The 21643-nt window shown below is 43.9% G+C and overlaps 1 protein-coding gene across 9 annotated transcripts in view; it reads right to left on the bottom strand.

Annotated features, from left to right (window-relative positions):
- The window catches only part of LOC132402220 (latent-transforming growth factor beta-binding protein 4-like), a 217568-nt gene that overhangs the window by 49530 nt on the left and 146395 nt on the right, over positions 1–21643 (bottom strand). For all 9 annotated transcript variants that reach the window (XM_059984970.1, XM_059984967.1, XM_059984969.1 and 6 more), the window contains 4 exons: positions 20337–20462; positions 19857–19982; positions 17601–17723; positions 6552–6680 (listed from right to left, as the gene is read on the bottom strand). In XM_059984970.1, the coding sequence (XP_059840953.1) occupies positions 6552–6680; positions 17601–17723; positions 19857–19982; positions 20337–20462 (504 nt within the window). The remainder of the gene's footprint in view (positions 1–6551; positions 6681–17600; positions 17724–19856; positions 19983–20336; positions 20463–21643) is intronic.

Consider the following 21643-nt stretch of genomic DNA (forward strand, 5'->3'; position numbering starts at 1 on the left):
TTCAAATGAATGCTAACATTGCATTTGCCTTCCTCACCACCATTTCAATCTGCAAATTGAGGCAGAGCGGGGTAATGATGGCTCTAAACGGCGACTCCTTTGCGTGCATCTTCAGAAACAGCTCTACTTCCATCTTTAATATCTTTATTTTTCCCTTTCAGGGTTCTTTCGAAGACCCTGACCTGGTGTTACACGCTGACTACGGTTCTTTGCTGGAATGAGACCCATTCTCGGGGTTTCATAACTGGCCGTTGCTCGGCATGCCAAGGGCTTGGCCTAAGAGTCTAACTCAGTTTTGGAGGCCTAGGATCTTGGGGCTCTGGAGACGGGCGGATTGATGATCGGTGTCACGGCAGGAGACCTGTGTGTCGTCGGGAGAGTCGGACTATCTGCGGCTGTGTGCCCAGAGACTTGTGATCTTTGAGCACAGAGCTCGAAAAAAAAGCAACGTAACGGACTTTTAACAGCGTAAAGCAGTGAGTTGTTTGTTATGTCTCCCCACTCGCTGTGAAAACGGAGACATAAGAACTTAAGAAATAGGAGTAGGAGTGGGTCATCCGGCCCATCGAATCTGCCCCACCATTCGATAAGATCATGGCTGATCTGTCCATAAAATCAGCTCCATCTACCTGCCTTTTCCCCATAACCCTTAATTCCCCTATTATGTAATAATCTATCTAATTGTATCTTAAATATATTTAGTGAAAAAGCCTCAACTGCCTCCCTGGGCAGAGAAATCCACAGATTCACCACTCCCTGGGAAAAACAGTTTCTCCTCGTCTCCATCTTAAATCTTCTCCCTGAATCTTGAGGCAATGTCCCCTAGTTCTTGTCTCACCTACCAATGGAAACAACTTTCCTACTTCTATCTTATCTATCCCATTCGAAATTTAGTATGTGTCTGTAAGATCCCCTCTCATTCTTCTGAATTCCAGAGAGTGTAGTCCCAGGTGACTCAATCGCTCCTGATAGGTTAACCCCTTCATCTCTGGAATCAACCTGGTGAACCTCCTCTGCACTGCCTTCAAAGCCGGTATATCCTTCCTCAAGTAAGGAGACCAGAACTGCACACAGTACTCCAGGTGCAGCCTCACCAGTACCTGCATAGTTGCAGCATGACCTCCCTGCTCTTGAATTCAATCCCTCTAGCAATGAAGGCCAACATCCCGTTTGCCTTCTTAATAACCTGTTGCATCTGCAAGCCAACTTTTTGCGATTCATGCACAAGCACTTCCAAGTCCCTCTGCACAACAGCATGCTGCAATCTTTCACCATTTAAATAATATGCTCTTCTATTATTCTTTCCAAAGTGGATAATCTCGCATTTACCAACATTGTATTCCATCTGCTAGACCTTGGCCACTCACTTAACCTATCTATATCCCTCTGCACACGAGAGGGAGAGGGAGAGGGAGAGGGAGAGAGAGGGGGAGGGAGAGGGAGAGGGAGAGAGAGAGAGAGGGGGAGAGAGAGGGGAGGGGGAGGGAGAGGGAGAGGGAGAGGGAGAGAATGAATGAGAATATATATCAAAAACCGGGTGAAACCAGTCTTTGGGTAACTGCAAGACTGTGTCTTTGCTGTTGATTTGTTAAGGCTTGAATGCTCAGTGGTGGGTGCCGATGCTTTTATTTGCTGGTGGGGGGAGGGGGGATTGTTGCTTGATGCCGCCTGCATGCAGGAGGGGGGAGCTGGGAGGGACTTTGTGGTTCTAACATTTAACTGTCATTCATTCTTCGGGGCACTCCTCTGTTTTTGTGGATGGTTGTGAAGAAAAAGCATTTCAGGATGTATATTGTATACATTTCCCTGACATTAAATGTCCTTTGAAACCACTGAAATTAACCTTTAGGGACTCTTACACAGGAACTCCCAAGACCTGTTGCACCTCAGATTTTTGAATTCTCTCTTCATTTAGAAAATGGTCTATGCTCTTACTTCTTCTACCAAAATGCATGACCATACACTTCCTGACACTTCTTGCATTGAAATATACGCAGCTCTGAGCATTCGTCCCAACATGCTCAACCTTTTAATTCCTGGCCTTGTATGTGGGTTAACAACATTTTTCTCCATAACCACACCACTATCTGTTGTGACACTCTGGTTCCTGTCCACCTGCAACTCTAGTTTGAACATTCCCCTGCCCCTGTGTGACACTAGCAAAACTTCCCACTAGGATATTAGTCCCCCTCCAGTTCAGCTGCAAACTGCCCCTTCACTTTCCATGAGAGAAAATCACACTCCCTAACACACTCTCTGTCATGAACAGTCCCATATCCTTAACGCTTCTCTCTTCAACGTGGACTCTGACACATTTTGGTTCCCACCTGCAGAAATTGCACTCTCACAGTCACACCTGTCCTTCAGTGATTCCCTCGTGGATGTCTGCAGCTCTTTGTTGGTGAAGCTGTGAGTTCCCCACACTCGTCTCTTCCAGCTGGGATTTCTCACTTCAGCCTCCTCAGGTTTGGTCTGTTGATTGATATCCCAGACTCTCATATATTCCTGGGAATATTGGGAATAATTCCAACGTAGATAGGAGCCTGTACTCCACCCACATTTTTAGATGTCCTGCAGTGAACGGGAGGTGTGAGGTTGGAGAATCTGCTGACTCTTAAGTCACAGTAAGGTGCATGGGATGCTCAGTGCTGACAGACGCTCAACAGTTGTTCTGTCAGTAAGTGTTAAACTTCGGGCCAAGTTCAGGAGGTGGGAGGCTTAGGGAGGGGTGTCTGTGGTCCGATTAGATGGCTGGTGTTGATAGTGTTCACAACTAGTGTGTGCATTCACTATTGTTCACTTGGCTTTGTTTTCACTTTGGAGGAATAGCTTTTTGGTAGCGACTCTTCCATTTAGACCATGTCTGACAAGGTTTCTCTGGACTGTAGAGGAGGGTAATGGGATTCCAGTGGTTTCTGAGAGTTCAGAGCGGACTTCTTCCGATCTAGAAAGGATATCAGTTCGATGTGTCTCTCATGTGCTGCACTCAGTTTCCATGGCTGACTACTGCATTTCTGGTCTCAACTTTGCCCATTTCTTTATGCTTCTTCAGTAGAGCCTAAACACGGGACAATTTACCAACTGGTACATCTTTGGACTGTGGAAGGAAACCAGAACACGCAGAGGAAACTTACAAGGCAGCAGTGGGAATTGAACCCGGATCGCTTGTACTGTAAAGTGTTGTGCTAACCACTACACTACCAGGCTGCCCTACCTGGCTGTTTGAAATTAGCAGAACTGATATGGATATTTAAAGTGTGTTCCAGGGTGAAGCCTGATGCAAACACTGAAAAAGATGTCATTTTTGTGTTTCTCATTATCCACCAGCTTTATTCACTAGAGGCTCCACACTTACCTTAACTGTTTTCTTCCGATTTATATATTCACAGATACTCTCACTCCCTATTTTCATATTAACCACAAGATCATAAGACATAGTAGGCCATTTGGCCTATTGTTTATGGCTAACACAAGAGGGCACAGTTTTAAGGTGCTTGGAAGTAGGTACAGAGGTGCTGTCAGGGGCAAGTTTTTTACACTGGTGAGAGTGGTGAGTGTGTGGAATGGGCTGCCAGCAACGGTGGCGGAGGCAGATACAATAGGGTCTTTTAAGAGACTCCTGGATGGGTACATGGAGCTTAGAAAAATAGAGGACTATGGGTAACCCTAAGTAATTTCTAAAGTAAGTACATGTTCAGCACAGTATGTGCTGTAGGTTTTCTATGTTTCTTCTATGAGTCTGCTCCACCATTTCATCATGGCTGATCCATTTCCTTTTCAGCCCCAATCTCTTTCCTTCTCCTTTTATCCTTTCATGCCCTAACTAATCAACTTCTGCCTTAAATATTCCCTGTGGACTTGACCTGTACAGTCACCTGTGGCAACCAATTCCAAAGATTCACCACTCTCTGGATAAAGGAATTCCTCATTTCTGTTCTAAAAAGACACCCCTCTATTCTGAGGCTGTGTCCTCTGGTCCTAAACTCCCCCACCATAGGAAATAGCCTTTCCACATCCACTCTATCAAGACCTTTCACCACTTGATAGGTTTCAATTAAGTCACCTCTCATTCTTTTGAATTCTAGTGAATACAGGCCCAGAGCCAAAACATACTCTTCATATGACAAACCGTTTAATCCTGGAATCAATTTTGTGAACGTCCTTTGAACCCTCTCCAGAGTCAGTACATCCTTTCTAAGTTAAGCGACCCAAAACTGCTCTCAGTACCCCAAGCAAGGTCTCACCAGTGCCTTAACATTACATCCTTGCTCATACATTCTAGTCCTTTAGAAATGAATGCTAACATCACATTTGCCTTTCTCATCACTGGCTTACCTTGCAAATTAACCTTTAGGGAACCCTGCACTAGGATTCCCAAGTCCCTCTGCACATCTGATTTTTGAATTTTCTCTCGATTTACTAAATAGACTACCCTTTTATTTCTTCTACCAGAGTGCATGACCATACATTTCCCAACACTGTATTCCATCTGTCATCACTTTTCTCTCAAAATCAGTTCCTGTGAGTTGAGTGTTGGATCCTAGAATCTTCCCCATCCTCTGTCCAACTCCTTGCCTTTTGAATTGAACATCCTGAGCTGAAGTCTGGTTCACTGATTTAATGGCAGACAGCAGGGGCTGATGACAGGGGAGCTGTGTGGCCTCCGTCGTAGTGAGGAAGAGGCTTCAAGCCTTAGTGATGCTGTCAGGAGAGAGGCATGAGAGCCAGTGCATCCACTGGGGCTGGTGTGGAGCAGTGTGCAGCCTGGAGTTGTTACTGCAACCTCCCCACCCCCCCAACTACCAGTATAAATTTGGCAGAAGACGAGCTGTATTTTGGTTGACTGCAGATCTCTGCGGCGTCCATTGTTTCAGGATCTAGACGATTTATTTTGCATGGCTGTATCCTACTGATAAAATGTGCTTGTTATCTTGGTATCTTATATGTGATATGTGTGCTTTGTGCTGAATGTGACTGTTGGTTTTGTGTTTTGTACTTTGGCTCTGGGGGAATTCTGTTTCATTTGTCAGTAATCATGGGTATTCATGTATGGTTGAATGACAATTAAACTTGAATTGAACTGATCTGAATTGAATTCTTTATCTCCTTTGCTATCCACAGATTGTGCCTCTTTCTCATAGAACCCCTTTTTCAGTATCTGCGGTTAGAATACTTCCCAGTCCACCTTAGACCTTAGACATCTTCAATGCATTATCATTGCCCTTAGTTAAGTCAAAGACAATAGTTTAGATCCACAATAACCTAGCCCCAGGTAGGTTCACTGATGTTCTGCTTTAAGAAGCAAGCTCAGGGAAAATTCCACCAACATTTCTTCTACTATACCCTTGCCAGCTCAGTTCTTCTACTCAATATTTATTTACGTACTGGGATACAGCAGAGGAAGTTCCCTTCAGGTCCTTCGAGCCATACCACCTAGCAACCCCTGATTTAATCCCAGCCTAATCAAGGGACAATTTACAATGACCAATTAACCTACCAAGTGGTGCATCTTTGGACTGGGAGGGAACTGGAGCACCCAGAGGAAACCTTTGCAGTCACCCCATCTACCTGTGAGACTACCGTCAAAGAATTATGGATCTGTATTCCAATGAAAAATCTCACATAACAATGACAGTTTTCTTCATATTCCCCCATGGCGTCCCACCTATATTTTCCTTCCTTTGATCTCATAACTTCACTCCAAAACGTTATTATTCACTGCCTGTGTAGTGCCACAGTACAACTGCAGATACCGGTCTTTTAGTCACATGGAGCTTAACAAAACAGAGGGTTATGAGTAACCCTAGGTAATTTCTAAAGAAACTACATGTTCAGCATAGCAGTGTGGGCTGAAGGGCCTGTATTGTGCTCCAGGTTTTCTATGTTTCTAACTGATTAAGAATGGTACCTGACTCCTTTCCCTTTCTGGCCTGTTCTTTCAGAACATGGTATAACCTGGAACGTTAAACATCCAGTCTGGTCACCCAGCAACCTATGTCTCCATTTTATCTGTTAGATTATATGCAAATGTGCTGCCATTTTATTGAAAATGTTGAAAGGGCTAGATAGAGTGGATGTGCAGAGGATGTTTCCTATGGTGGGGGAGACTAGGACCAGGGGGTAGAGCCTCATTTAGAACAGAGATGAGGAGGAATTTCTTTAGCCAGAGAGTGGTGAATTTGTGGAATTCGTTGTCACAGGAGGCTAAGTCATTGGGTATATTTAAGGCAGAGTATAACAAATTCTTGATTAGTCAGGGCATGAAGAGATACGGGGAGAAGGCGGGAGACTGGGGCTGAAAGGGAAGTGGATCAGCCATGATGAAATGGTGGAGCAGGCTCAAAGGGACAAATAACTCAATTCTGCTCCTCTATCTTATGATCTTACTTACGTGATTGTTGAACGTCCACAAACCAGCGAGGGACATTAGGGCAGGGCCCCAGTAAAGGATATCACAATGATCCTTTTGCATTCGGAGACTCAGCAACCTATTCCTCAATCCCCAGCATTGAAGGTTGTGAACTGTGGCCGGGTTCAGAGAAACAACTCACCAACACACTGCTGGGCGGGGCTCAGCTGGAATCCCACTCCACACTCGGTGATGCACTGGAAGGAGCCGGGGGTGTTCTCACAACGTTTGGAGCCGCAGATCGTTGGGTATTCCACACACTCATCGAGGTCTGTTTATCAGAACAGGGAATCCATGAGAATCAGTCTACCACAGTTTTCACAAATACCAGTACTGTTTTTCATCCAGCACAAGCTCCAGAGTGGTTCTGACACTCTCAAAAGCCTCCCAATTGCTCTTCACTCCTTTCCCTTCATTAGGTCATGGAGTCATAGAAAATTATAGCACAGAAACAGACCCTTCAGCCCATCTAGTCCATGGCAAACCATTTAAACTACTGACTCCCATCAACCTGCACTGGAACCATAGCCCTCCATACCCCTACAATCCATGCACCTATCCAAACTTTTCTTGAATGCTGAAATTGAGCACATATGCACCACGTGCCAGCAGCTCGTTCCATACACTCATGACCAGAACCATAACCCTCCATATCCCTATACAAACCTCTCTTAAACATTGAAATCGAGCTTGCATGCATCATGTGCTGGCAGATCATTCAACACTCTCACCACCCTCTGAGTGAAGAAGTTTTCCCTCATGTTGCCCTTAAACTTTCCACCTTTCACCCTTAACCCATGAACTCTGGTTGTAGTCCCACTCAGTGGAAAAAGCCTGCTTGCATTAACCATATCTATACATCTCATAATTTTGTATACCTCTATCAAATCTCTTCTCAATCGTCTACATACCGATGAATAAAGTCCAAATTTATTCAATCCTTCCATACAACTCATGTCCTCCAGTTCTGGCAACATCTTTGTAAATTTTCTCTGTACTTTTTCATCCTTATTTATATCTTTCCTGTAGGTAGGTGACCAAAACTGCACACCATACTCCAAATTAGGCCTCACCAACGTCTTAAAGAACTTCAACATAACATCCCACCTCCCTGTACTCAGTACTCTGATTTATGAAGTATATTTACTTATTGGCAATAAGTGAAACATACTTCATTGATTCTGATGCTCAACTTCAGGATGCTCTTTATCGACTACAGCTAAGCACTCAATCAATACAATCATCCCCTCAAAACTAATCTTAAGCTTCAATACCTCCTTGTGCAATGGGTCCCTCAATTTCCTCACTTGCAGACCTCAGTCATTCAGGTAGGCAACAACATCTCCTCCACAATCTCCCTCAGCACAGGTGCAACACATCTGTGTGCTTAGCCCCCTGCTCTGCTCACCTTACACTGTGAGGCTAAGCACAGCTCCAATGCCATATTTACGTTTGTTGACACCACTGTCATTGGCCAAATCAAATGGTGATGAATCAGCTGATAGGACAGAGATTCAAAATCTGGCTGAGTGCTGCTACAACAACAACTTCCTTCTCAATGCCAGCAAGACCAAGTAACTGAATATTGACTTCAGCATGAGGAAGCTAGAGGGAGGTTCATTGGAAGCAGAGGGTGGTGATTGAAGTATGTTCTTCAGAATGGAGACCAGTGATGCCACAGGGCTGATGTTGGATATCTACATAAATGATTAGGATGCAATTGCACAAGGCTTGATCGGTAAGTTTGTGGATGTTAGGAGAATAGGAGATGTTGAAAATGAAGATGGATACGATAGGGTCTTTTAAGAGACAATTAGATAGGTACATGGAGCTTAGTAAAACAGAGGGCAATAGGGAAGCCCAGTAATTTCTGAGGTAGGGACATGCTCGGCACAACTTTGTGGGCCGAAATGCCTGTATTGTGCTGTAGGTTTTCTATGTTTAAGAAGGTTATTGTACAATACTTGACCAGTTCAGAAAGTGAGCTGAGGAGTGGCAAATGAAAATCAATACAGATAAATATGAAGTAATGAATTTTGGAAAGTCAAACCATTGTATATCAAGAATAAGAAGGAATTGGGTATTGCAGTGGAACAGGAGGACCTGGGACTTGGTCAGGTTCACTATACACTGTCAGGATAGGACTGTCAAATCTTTCAAAAGCAGAGGTGGAGGTCTATGCTTCATGATCAACTCCTCTTGGTGCACAAATGTGTCAGTGATGTCTCGATTCTGTTCACCAGATCTGGAATATCTCGAAATCAAGTGCTGTCCATTGTACTTGCTGTGGGAGATTTCAGTGATCATGTTGGTAGTGGTGTACATTCCACCTCAGGCTAATGTCAAACAGGCTCTCAATGATCTGCACAACATGGATGAAACAGCACACCCTGACACCATCACCATCATTCTGGTGGATTTTAATCAGGTCAGATTGAAAAAGTCACCTAATAATTATCATCAACAAATCACTTGTAGTACCAGAGGAAACTACCCACTGGACCACTGTTACACCACCATCAAGAGTACTTACTATGCTATTCTAAACCCACAAGTCAGAAATAGGTCTGTGGCATTTAAATCTGGAGAGCCAGGTTTGTGCAGAAAAACCAGGTATGACTTGCAGAAGGCTATTTCAAGAGCAAAGAAACAATCCCAAGCAAAATAAAAGCAGCAAGATTTTCTCCGTCAGTCAGTGATTGGAGTACTGTGCAGACGCAACAGGAGCATTCCTGAGCAGGTCCGAAAAAGATTTTCAATGGGAAACCCAGTCTCTATAAAAGAGAGGTACCGCCTAGCGGGGCAGTTATCATGGGAGCGGTCATCCGAGTAGTGTTGAGTCAGAGTAGTAAGGCTTTGGCTCAACAGAGCTTTGGTGAGAATAGGCAGAGGCAAGGTAAGCAGGTTAGTTCGTTCCTTATAAAATCTCGAGAGAATAGGGTGGGTCTGCCTACAGAGCCAGTATTCTGTTCCAGGTGTCAGATGTGGGATTTCTAGGAGACTCCCAGCCTCCCAGGTGCACTGAGATGCAGCTCCTTAGAGACTAGGTTAAGGAACTGGAAATGCAGCTTGATGACGTTTGGCTTGTTAGGGGAAGGGAAGCAGTGATAGACAGGAGTGATGGGAAGGGAGTCACCCCAAGGTTACAGGAGTCAGATAAATGAGTGACTATCAGGAGAGGGAAGGGAGAACATCAGATAGTGGAAAGCACCCTGTGGCCATCCCCCTCAACAATAAGTATTTCATTTTGAGTACTATCGGAAGGGTGGGAACTACCTTGGGGAAGCAACAGTGGCCATACCTCTGGCACTGAATCTGTTCCTGGGGCTCAGAAGGAAAGGGAACTGAAGAGGACGGCAGCAGTAATAGGGGACTCTACAGTCGGGGAGACAGGTAGGCGATCCTGTGAACATGAAAAGGAAACATGGATGGTAGTTTGCCTCCTAGGTGCCAAGGTCTGAGATGCTTCTAGGCGTGTCCACAATATCTTGAAAAGGGAGGATGAGCAGACAGAAGTCGTGGTATATATTGGTACCAACAGCATAGAAAGAAAAAGGGAGGAGGTCCTGAAAAAAGAATATAGGGAGTTAGGAAGGAGCTGAGAAGCGGGATCTCAAGGGTAGTAATCTCGGGATTACTGTCTGTGCCACATGACAGTGAGGACTGGGATAGAATGAGATGGCTGATAAATGCATGGCTGATGAATTGTAGCAGGGGGTAGAGATTCCGATTTCTGGATAATTGGGACCTCTTCTGGGGCAGGTGGAACCTCAATACAAGGTGGAACCTTGTATATATAATTATCCGGATAGACAGGGTCTGATTAGGAACAGTCAACATGGGTTTGTGCGTGGAAGGTCAGGTTTGACAAATCTTATTGAATTTTTTTTAAGAGGTTACAAGGAAAGTTGATGAGGGTAAAGCAGTGGATGTTGTCTATATGGACTTCAGTAAGGCCTTTGACAAGGTTCCACATGGAAGATTAGTTAGGAAGGTTCAATTGTTAGGTATTAATATTGAAGTAGTAAAATGGATTCAACAGTGGCTGGATGGGAGATGCCAGAGAGTAGTGGTGGATAACTGTTTGTCAGGTTGGAGGCCGGTGACTAGTGGTGGGTCTCAGGGATCTGTACTGGGTCCAATGTTGTTTGTCATATACATTAATGATCTGGATGATGGGGTGGTAAATTGGATTAGTAAGTAGGCAGATGATACTAAGGTGGTGGCGTTGTGGATAATGAAGTAGGTTTTCAAAGTTTGCAGAAAGATTTAGGCCAGTTAGAAGAGTGGGCTGAATGATGGCAAATGGAGTTTAATGCTGATAAGTGTGAGGTGCTACATTTTGGTAGAAATAATCCAAATAGGACATACATGGTAAATGGTAGGGCATTGAAGAATGCAGTGGAACAGAGTGATCTAGGAATAATGATGCATAGTTCCCTGAAGGTGGAATCTCACGTGGACAGGGTGGTGAAGAAAGCTTTTGATATGTTGGCCTTTATAAATCAGAGCATTGAGTATAGGAGTTGGGATGTCATGTTAAAATTGTACAAGGCATTGGTCAGGTGGAATTTGGAGTATTGTGTACGGTTGTGGTCACCGAATTATAGGAAAGATGTCAACAAAATAGAAAGAGTACAGAGAAGACTTACTAGAATGTTACCTGGGTTTCAGCACCTAAGTTACAGAGAAAGGTTGAACAAGTTAGGTCTTTATTCTTTGGAGTGTAGAAGGTTGAGGGGGGACTTGATAGAGGTATTTAAAATTATGAGGGGAATAGATAGAGTTGATGTGGATAGACTTTTTCCATTGAGAGTAGGGGAGATTCAAACAAGGACAGGAGTTGAGAGCTAGGGGGCAAAAGTTTAAGGGTAACACGAGGGGGAATTTCTTTACTTAGAGAGTGGTAGCTGTGTGGAACGAGCTTCCAGTACAAGTGGTAGAGGCAGGTTTGGTATTGTCATTTAAAGTAAAATTGGATAGGTATATAGACAGGAAAGGAATGGAGGGTTATGGGCTGAGTGCAGGTCAGTGGGACTAGGTGAGAGTAAGCATTCGGCACGGAGCAGAAGGACCGAGATGGCCTGTTTCTGTGCTGTAATTGTTATATGGTTATAAAAGGTACAGGTTGGACTTGAATCCGAGGGGGACCAATAGTCTTGCGGGCAGGTTTGCTAGAGCTTTTGGGAGTGGTTTAAGTTAATATGGCAAGGGGATGGGAACCAGGATGATAGAACTGAGGATGAGCCAGCTGGTTTACAAGTAGATGATGGATGTAACTTGAATGTAAGGAAGAACAAGCCAATGATTGGATACAAATGCAGGCAGAGCAGAGAGCTAAGTTCTACCAGAGAGGCAAAATTCAAAAGGGCGAAGAATGCAGGACTGAAAGTGCTGTATTTAAATACATATGCTATTCGGAATAAGGTGGACAGATTCATGGCACAATTAGAGATTGGTCAGTATGACATTGTGGGCATCACTGAGTCAAGGCCATAGTTGGGAGCTTAACATCAAAGGATATACTTTGTATCAAAAGGACAGGCAGGAAGGCATAGGCGGTGGTGAGGCTCTGTTGGTAAGAGATGGAATTACATCCTAAGAAAGAGGTGACAGTGTCAGAGAATGTTCAATCTTTGTGGGTGGAGTTAAGAAATTGCAAGGGTAAAAAACCATTGTGGGAATCATATATATAGGCCTCGAAATAGTAGCCAAGATGTGGAGTTGAGATTGTAAAGGGAGACTGAAAAGGCATGTAATAAGGGTAATGACCCAATTATAATGGTGGACTTCAATGTGCAAGGGAATTGGGAAAATCAGGTTGGTGTCAGATTGCAAAAGAGGGCATTTATTGAATGCTTACAGATGGCTTTTTAGAGCAGTTTGTGCTTGAGCCCACTCGGGGAAAGGCTGTCTTAGACTGGCTGTTGTGTAATAACCCAGATTTTATCAGGAAGCTTAATATAAAGTAACTGTTAGGAGACAGTGATCTTAATATGATTGAATTCATACTGCAATTTGAGAGGGAGAAGCACAAGTCAGATGTGTCAGTATCACAATGGAATAAAGGGAATTACAGAGGCATGAGAGAGGAGCTTACCCAGGTGGATTGGAGGAGGATACTGGCAGGGATGACGGCAGAGCAGAGATGGCTGAAGTTTCTGGAAATAGTTCATAAAGCACAGGACAGCTATGTCCCACAGAAGAAGTCCTCAAATGGCAGGGCTAGGCAACTGTGGCTGACAAAGGAAGTTAAGGATTGCATAAAAGCCAAGGAAAGGACATGTAAGATAGCAAAAGTGATGGGAAAGTTGGATGATTGAGGAGCTTTTAAAATCCAACAAAAGGTAACTAAAAAGCAAGGAAAAAGATAAAATATGTAGGCAGACTAGCCAGTAAAATAAAGCAGGATACCAAAAGTTTTTTCAGTTATATAAAGAGTAAAAGGGAGGTGAGATTTGATATTGGACCACTGGAAAATGATGCTGGGGGTGACATAGTAACAGGAGAACAAAGAAATGGCAGATAAACTTAATGAGTACTTTGCATCTGTCTTCACTGTGGAAGACACTAGCGGTGTGCCAGAGGTCCGTGAGTGTTAGAGAGCAAGAGTGAGTGCCAATGTTATTACAAAGGAAAAAATGCCAGGCAAACTTGAAGGTCTTAAGATGGATAAGTCACCTGGGCCAGATGGACTATGTCCCAGAGTCCTGAGAGAGATTGCTGAAGAGATAATAGATGCGTTGGTCACGACCTTTCAAGAGACATTTGATTGGTACCAGAGGACTGGGAGATTGTAAATGTCACTCCACTCTTTAAAAAGGGAGGAAGGGAAAAGAAAGGAAGTTATAGTCCAGTCTAACCTGAGTGGTTGGGAATGTTTCGGAGTCTATTATTGAGGATGAGGTTTCAAAGTACTTGGAGAGTAATGATAAAATAAGTCAAAGTCAGCATGGTGTCTGTAAAGGGAAATCTTGCCTGACAAATCTGTTAGAGTTCTTCGAGGAAGTAACAAGTAGGGAGGACAAAGGAGATGTCATTTACTTGGATTTTCAGAAGGCATTAAATTAGGTGCCTCATGACTCTTTAATAAGACATAATCCTATGGCATTACAGGAAAGATACTGGCATGGATAGCAGAGTGACTGACAGGCATGAGACAGCAAGTGGGAATAAAAGGGGTCTGTTCTTGGTTGACTGCCGGCAACTAGTGATGTTCCTCAGAGGTCAGTATTGGGATCACTGATTTTCAAATTGTCATCATGTATTGTGTGGTGGTTTGTCTCCACTTACTGGCAGAAGGTGGTATAGCAGTCAAATCAAGTCACCTTTATTGTCATTTCAACCATAACTGCTGGTACAGTACACAGTAAAAATGAGACAACGTTTTTCAGGACCATGGTGTTACATGACACAGTACAAAAACTAGACTGAACCATGTAAAAAAAACACAGAAAAAAAGTTACACTAGACTACAGACCTACCCAGGATTGCATAAGGTACACAAAACAGTGCAGGCATCACAATAAATAATAAACAAGACAATAGGGCAGTAAGGTGTCAGTCCAGGCTCTGGGTATTGAGGAGTCTGATAGCTTGGGGGAAGAAACTGTTACATAGTCTGGTTGTGACATCCTGAATGCTTCGGTGCCTTTTCCCAGACGGCAGGAGGGAGAAGAGTTTGTATGAGGGGTGCGTGGGGTCCTTCATAACGCTGTTTGCTTTGCAGATGCAGCGTATAGTGTAAATGTCCGTAATGGCAGGAAGAGAGACACCAATGATCTTCTCAGCTGACCTCACTATCCGCTATCATTTTTTAAATTGGCTGTTAGTGCATAATATGTGTGTTTTAATTGTGTAGACTCTTAATTGGTTCATCTCTATCTAAGGAATTTCTGTCAGCTTGAGTAAAAAAGTGATAGATCTCAAATCTCACCTGTCTTTGCATCTTTTTTAAACTTTAAAATAAATGATCATGAAGAATCAATGAATCAAAGTCTGTCACTCATTCCTCAACTCCTAAAAGAATCCAGGGATCGAAAATTACCGAGAACTGATGGGACACAGCCTCAGAGTAGATGGATGCTCCTTTAGAACAGAGATGAGAGTGGTGAAGCTGTGGAGGCCAAATCATTGGGTATATTTAAAGTGGAGGTTGATAGGTTCTTGATTAGCAAGGGCGTCAATGCTTATGGGAAGAAGGCAGGGTTTAGAGGAATAATAAATCAGCCATATTGGAATGGTGGAGCGGATGTAATGGGCTTCATGGCCTAAATCTGCTCCTATGTCTTATGGTATAAAGTGCACAAAAGATTTACGACGGTGTTGCACAGACTTGAGACAGTTATAGAGAGAGATTGGCCTTTACTCCTTGGAACATTGAAGAATCAGGGACGACTTTATAGAAACATTTAAAATTATGAGAGGCACATATAAGGTGAATTGTGACAGTCTTTACCCCAGGGGTACAGGGCATAGGTTCAGAGATGGGAAAGATTTAAAAGTGTCCCATGGGGCAATTTTTCCACCCGGTGTGGCGAGTCTAGGACACGAGCTGCCAAAAGGAGCGGTTGAGACAAATGAAATGGCGTCATTTAAGAAAAATAAACATGAAAAAATCTGCAGGAACTGGAGATCCAGAGTAACACACAAAAGCTGCTGGCGGAACTCAGCAGGTCAGTCAGCATCAATGGAGATAAATAAACAGTCAAAGTTTCAAACCAAGACTGAGAAGGAAGGGGAAGACTCCAGAATTAAAAAGGGGGGGAAGGGAAAGAGGAAAGCTAGAATGTGATAGATGAAGCCAGGAAAGTGGGAAAGGTAAAGGACTGGAGAAGAAGGTATCTGATAGGAGAGGAGAGTGGACTATGGGAGGAAGGGGAGGAGGAGGGGACCTGGAGGAACTTATAGGTAGAGGTATGAGGCCAGAGCAACAGAAAACATTTTTTTTACCGGAAGGAGAAATTGTTATTCATGCCATGAGGTTGGAGGCTACTCAGATGGAATATCAAGGTATTGCTCCTCCACCCTGAGGGTGGCCTCATCGTGGCTCAGGAGAAGGCCATAGACTGACACATCGGAGCGGGAATGGGAATTAAAAGTTTTGGCCACCTGCAACCTTTGTTTCTGGTGGATGAGACAGAGGTGCTCGACGAAGCAGTCTCCCAACTTATGACAGGTCTCACCAATGTAGAGGAGGGCGCAGTGGGAGCACCGGAAACTGGACACCAGTGGGTGTACTATGTTGGTGCTGTAATGTATGGCAAAACCTTCGAGCTTCCCCCAGCACATCCCCTAGGTTCATTGCTTGTTAACACAAATGATATATCACACGATATGTTTCATTGTACACGTAATAAATAAATCCAAATCTGAATCTGATCTGAACTACTTGAACAGGTCCATGGAGGGGGAGGGCTGAGAGCTGGCGTTCCCAACCTTTTTAATGTCATGCACCAATACCATTAAGCAAGAGGTTCACGGACTCCAGGTTGGGAAGCTCTGATTTATGGAAATGATTTCTATGGTGACTAGAGGGTGTACAAGAGCGAGATATACCAGCTAGTTGAGTGGTGTCACAGCAACAGGCTTGAACTAAACAGCAGTAAGCCCAAAGAGTTGATTGTGGAGTTCAGAAAGGATAAGACGAGGGAACACAAAACAATCCTCATAGAGGAATCAGAAGTGAGCGGTTTCAAGTTCCTGAGTGTCACTGTCTCTGAGGATCTGATCTGGTCCCACCATATTGATGCAGCTATAAAGAAAGCAAGACAGTATCTATATTTCATTAGGAATTTGAGATTTGGTTTGTCACCTAAAGCACACAAACACTTCTACAAGGTACCATGGAGAGCATTCTGTATCGCCGACTGGTATGGTGGAGGGGGCGGGTGCTACTGCAGAGAGTCGTAAAGTCTGTCAGCTCCATCATGGGCACGAGCCTCCGTAGAATCCAGGACATCTTCAAGGAAAGATGCCTCAGAAAAGCAGCTTCCATCATTAAGGACCCCACCACCCAGGACATGCCTTCTTCCCATCATTAATGTCAGGGAGGAGGTACAGGAGCCTGAAGGCACACACTCAGTGATTCAGAAACAGCTTCTTCCCCTCTGTCATCCGATTCCAAAATGGACATTGAACCCATGAACACCACCTCACTACTTGTTTGTGTTTCTATTTTTGCATTATATATTTAACTATATTAATATACATATATATACTCTTACTATAATTCAGCTTTTCTTTCTACGTGTATTACATTGTACTGCTGCCACAAAGTTAACAAATTTCACGACACATTAAACCTGATTCTGATATGAGCCAAACACAGGCAGATGGGACTAGCTGAAGCGGGAATCTTGGTTGCTATGAAGCTGTTGGTCTGACAGACACTTTGGCCCACCAAATTATGCGCCCATTACAGGAGTCCCATTTGATCAGAATCAGGTTTAATATCACTGGCACGTGTCGTGTAATCTGTTGCCGTGTGGTGGCAGTACGGTGCACCTTCTGATCACCGTCCCATCGACTCCCCCCGCCCCCCACCCAGAGGCAGATATCTAGTTATATCTACTTCTGAGGTTTCCTGCAGTCTACTGTTTCGAAACCTCACCTCATTCTGTTTACCCCATGATGACCTTTCATCCTCTGCCGCAAGGGAAACAAGCCTGATCTGTCCATATATCTAAAATGCCCCACCCTAGCGTTATGGTTGGGATGCAAATGCCTTTATTGGGATCTTCCACCTCCCTACACCCACTTTAAAGTTTAAAGTTATAAATGAGCTAAGGTGGGTGGGGTTATTACTTATGCTTGATGCTGCGAGGTGTTTTATTGTAGGGAATGGGTGCTATGACTTGTGGGAGGTCAGCCAAAGTTTCTGGGGATGTGGAGGGAAGAGTTAGGAACAGAAGTAGGGGTAGGGGGATGGGGATCTTATTGGGATCCTACTCCTCCTTACTTCCATCCATCAATGCTCCATCCTAGGGTTTAGGGTTACATGCTTGGGACAATTTGCAACAGCCAGTTAAACAACTAATGAACATGTATCACAGGTAAGAGAACTGCAGAGACTTACAAGCTCCATACACAGTGCTGGGGGCGGGGGGTCAGCATCAAACTAGGTCACTGGAACTGTGATCAGTCCCAAGACAGAAACTAATAACAGTGGAGAAGACGTCCAACATCCTACCTAGACACTGAGATCGATCCGCATCAACTCGGAATCCGGGTTCACACGAGCACTCAAATGAGCCGACAGTGTTGGTGCAGCGCCCTCTGTCACAGCGGTCAGCGGTGGTACACTCATCAACATCTGAGGGAGATGGGAGAGACAGACGGAACTTAAAGTCAGCATGGAGCCAGGCCACTCGGCCCACTACACTGGCGCTGGCCAGTGGGCACACGTCCATATTAATCCCACCCAACAGCACTTGGCCTTTTAGGTCCAGATGAGTCACGCGCTCGTCTCTCATTGGTTATGTGACGTGTTATATGATGTGGGCCATCATGGTGACCGTGATTGTTCTTGGTAAATTTTTCTACCAAAATCATTTGTCTCTGCCTTCATCTGGGCAGCACTTTTACAAGAAAGGTGACCCCAATCATTATCAACACTCTTCAGAGACTGTCTGCCTGACATCAGTGGCCACATAACCAGGACTTGTGATGTGAACCAACTGCTCACACGACCGTCCACCATCTGCTCCTATGGCTTCACGTGGCCCTGATTCGGGGGGGTGTTGCTAAGCAGGTGCTACACCTTACCCAAGGGTGACCTGCAGGATGGCGGAAGGAAGGAGCACCTTAGGAGATGTACCTCCACCCGTGGGGAATAAGCAAAAGCAGGAATAAGAGATGGAGAAGGTGACAAGGAGATAAAGGGGAGAGAGGGGAATACAGAGTAGGGAATGAATGGGGAAATGGAAGGTAGGTTGAGGTAGTGAATGAGGGCAGAGAGACAAAAGGATATTAATTCAAATGTCAAAATGATTGAATGCTGAAGATCAAGATGCAGAAAAGAAAAATGTCCGAATGTGGGAGCGTGTGACAAAGAGAGAGACGGAAGGAAATTAACTTTGAGTTAAAGAAAGAGACAGTGTGTCTGCTGAATACACTTTATCATGAATATTTACAAGCAGGCTTGTAATATGAGGAGTGTTTGATGGCTTTAGGCCTCTACTCACTGGAATTCAGAAGAATGAGGGGTGATCTTATTGAAACCTTCGAATGGTGAAAGGCCTTGACAGAGTGGATGTGGAGAGGGTGTTTCCTATGGTGGGAGAGTCTAAGACCAGAGGACACAGCCTCAGAATAGAGGGACTTCCTTTTACAATGGAGATGAGGAGGAATTTCTTTAGCTAGAGTTGTGTGGAATTTGTTGCCGTAGGTAGCTGCGGAAGCCAAGCCACTGAGTACGTTTAAGGCAGAGGTTGATAAATTCTTGATTGGTCAGGGCATGAAGGGATACGGGGAGAAGGTGCAGGAGGTTGGGGCTGAGAGGGAAAATGGATCGGCCGTGATGAAATGGTGGAGCAAATTTGATGGGCCAAGTGACCTAATCCTGCTCTGATATTTTATGGTCTTAGGATCTTATTTACAACAAAACGTATTGTACAGACATATTCTCTCTCTCTTCCCTCTCTTTGAAGTGGGAAATAATCGGTAAGCTTCAGATAAAATTGCGGGTAAAAATTGGACAGCTGAGGAAATGCAGAGCAAAGCTGGAAATCTAATGCAGGTTGCTGAGGCTGGGGAAGGGGTATTCAGCAGTGTGATCACGGCCTGCCTGAAACACCAATGCCTTTGAATGGAAAATCCTTCGAAAGGTCGTGAACTCGGCCCAGCACATCATGAGTAAAGCCCTCCCAACCATCGAGCACATCTACATGAAACGCTGTTGTAGGAAAGCAACATCCACTGTCAAAGATCCCCACCATGCAGGACATGTTCTTTTCTCACTGCTGTCATCAGGACTCACACAACCAGGTTCAGGCACATTTACTACTCCTCTTGAATAGAAGAGGATAACTACACTCACTTGCCCATCCACTGAGATATTCCCACAACCGATGATCTCACTTTAAGGACTCTTTATCTCATGCTCTCATTATTTATTGCTATTTATTGATATTTGCATTTGCACAGTTTGTTGTCTTCTGCACTCTGGTTGATCTTTCATTGATCCTGTTATGGTTACTATTCTGGAGATTCACTGAGTATGCCACAGGAAAATGAATCTCAGGGTTGTATATAGAGACAGATATGTACTTCAATAATAACATTTACCTTAAACTTCAATTGGAGGGTGCAACAGGTTGGAGAGAGGCACAGGGCGGGAAGAGAGATGGGAAGGGATATGGTGGAGTTTTCAGAAGGAAGTGAGAAAGGAAGAGGGAAATTCAAATCACATTGATGTATCACTGATGTGTAATCCAGGAAACCTCACCTAAGCAAGTAGAGAGGTCAGCAGAAGTGGTGAATCCCTCAGCACAGAGACAGGTGTAGGATCCTGCACTGTTCAGACACTCTCCATATGGGGCACAATAATCTCCTTCAAAACATTCATTGATATCTGAAAATACAAGAATAAGTGTCACATGATCATTTGAAAATCTTCTCCCCATGTCTGAGGTGAATTTCCAAGTTTAGCCAAAAAGGGAAACATTGCCACACAAATAGGAAATGGTCCATAATCCTGGGTCAAGCATTGAAAAGCATGGGGCACAAATGCAGGACACTGGCGCTCGACATAACAGCTGGATACAAATGCATGACACAAACACAGGACAACATTCCCAGAGTCAAGTGTTCCAGCCAGGAAAGGCCAAACTTTTCATCACTCTGGAAAAGGCTGATATGTATACAAGTGAACTATGAGAACCAGTGGGTGAGTCTGTTGCACTGTGGTTAGAGTCAATGGTCAAACCTGCACACTGATTGCCGTCAGCACGGAGCCGGTATCCAGGGTTACATCTGCACCGATAGGAGCCTTCGGTGTTGACGCACATTCCAGCCTCTCCACAGGTTGCACCTCTTGCACATTCATCAATGTCTGGAAAAACAAGGGAAATATGTCACCCATTACAGCAAAACCACTACAACATAATCCATTATCCAATGTCACTAACAGTGCTCCAAATCCCGTAATTCAGCTTGATATCTGCACTATCACATTCTTCTAATATTTAAAAAAATTATCTACCTCTTTATTGAATATACATGAACATTTTGGGTAGAGAATTCCAAAGATTCACCACCTACTGAGTGAGAGATTTCTTCTCATCTAAATCCTCTGAACATTCTTCAGCTACAACATTAAAAATGTCTCTTTAAACAGATTATAAACTTACGAGGTGCTGCAGATGCTGGAAATCCAGACCATTCAGTTTTGTAACTTCAAAACTTTAAAGTAATTCAAAGGGTGACATGGGTATCCAAAATGCAGATCTAACTTCGAGTTTTACTTTTAGTGAGGTGCACACGCATCACGCGGTGGCATGATGATAATTCACACATTTTTACATGTAAGCCGTAATGAATTATTACAACAAACAAGAATGCTTAATCAAAAAAAACTATATATATCGATATATTTAATAAATAAATATTTAAATATTGCTGAAATAATAAATGAACAGTGCAGAGTAACAGGCACAAAACACTGGAGGTTGCCAGCAGGTCAGGCAGCATCTATGGAAAAGAATAAACTGTCGATATTTCAGGCTGAGACCCTTCATGAGAACTACAAAGTGTAGAAAGGGGGAAGGAGTCGGTATTTCTCTCTGCAGATGATCTCTTTAATGAGATTCCTATTTTGAACCTGTTGACATTGCTTACCATGCAATGGATAGTTAAAAAAGGGTTCCTCCACACACCTTGTTTGGCATGTCAGGTGACAACCCTGCTGCTTCTTTAGCGTTTGTTTGTTTTAACGAGGCCAAGTTGCTAGCTCAGTGCTCAACCCAGCACGGGTGAAAAGTGTGCACGGAGCCAGCCACATCCGAACCCGGGACCTCTTCTCCAAAGTCCGGGTGCAGATACCACAACACCACTGGCACAGACAAATGGATAGTTAGCAGATTCTAAATTAACCATACCTATATTAGCACAGAACTTATATGCTTCCTTTATGTACAAAAACCAAATAAAATCCATTTTTTTCTCTCAATGTGAATTGTTCTTGGACTTAGGTGCAATGGAATTCCACAATGAAAGAATTCAGAGCAGGGTTCC

Source organism: Hypanus sabinus, chromosome 11 (genome assembly GCF_030144855.1).
Source record: "Hypanus sabinus isolate sHypSab1 chromosome 11, sHypSab1.hap1, whole genome shotgun sequence".
NCBI lineage: Eukaryota > Metazoa > Chordata > Chondrichthyes > Myliobatiformes > Dasyatidae > Hypanus > Hypanus sabinus.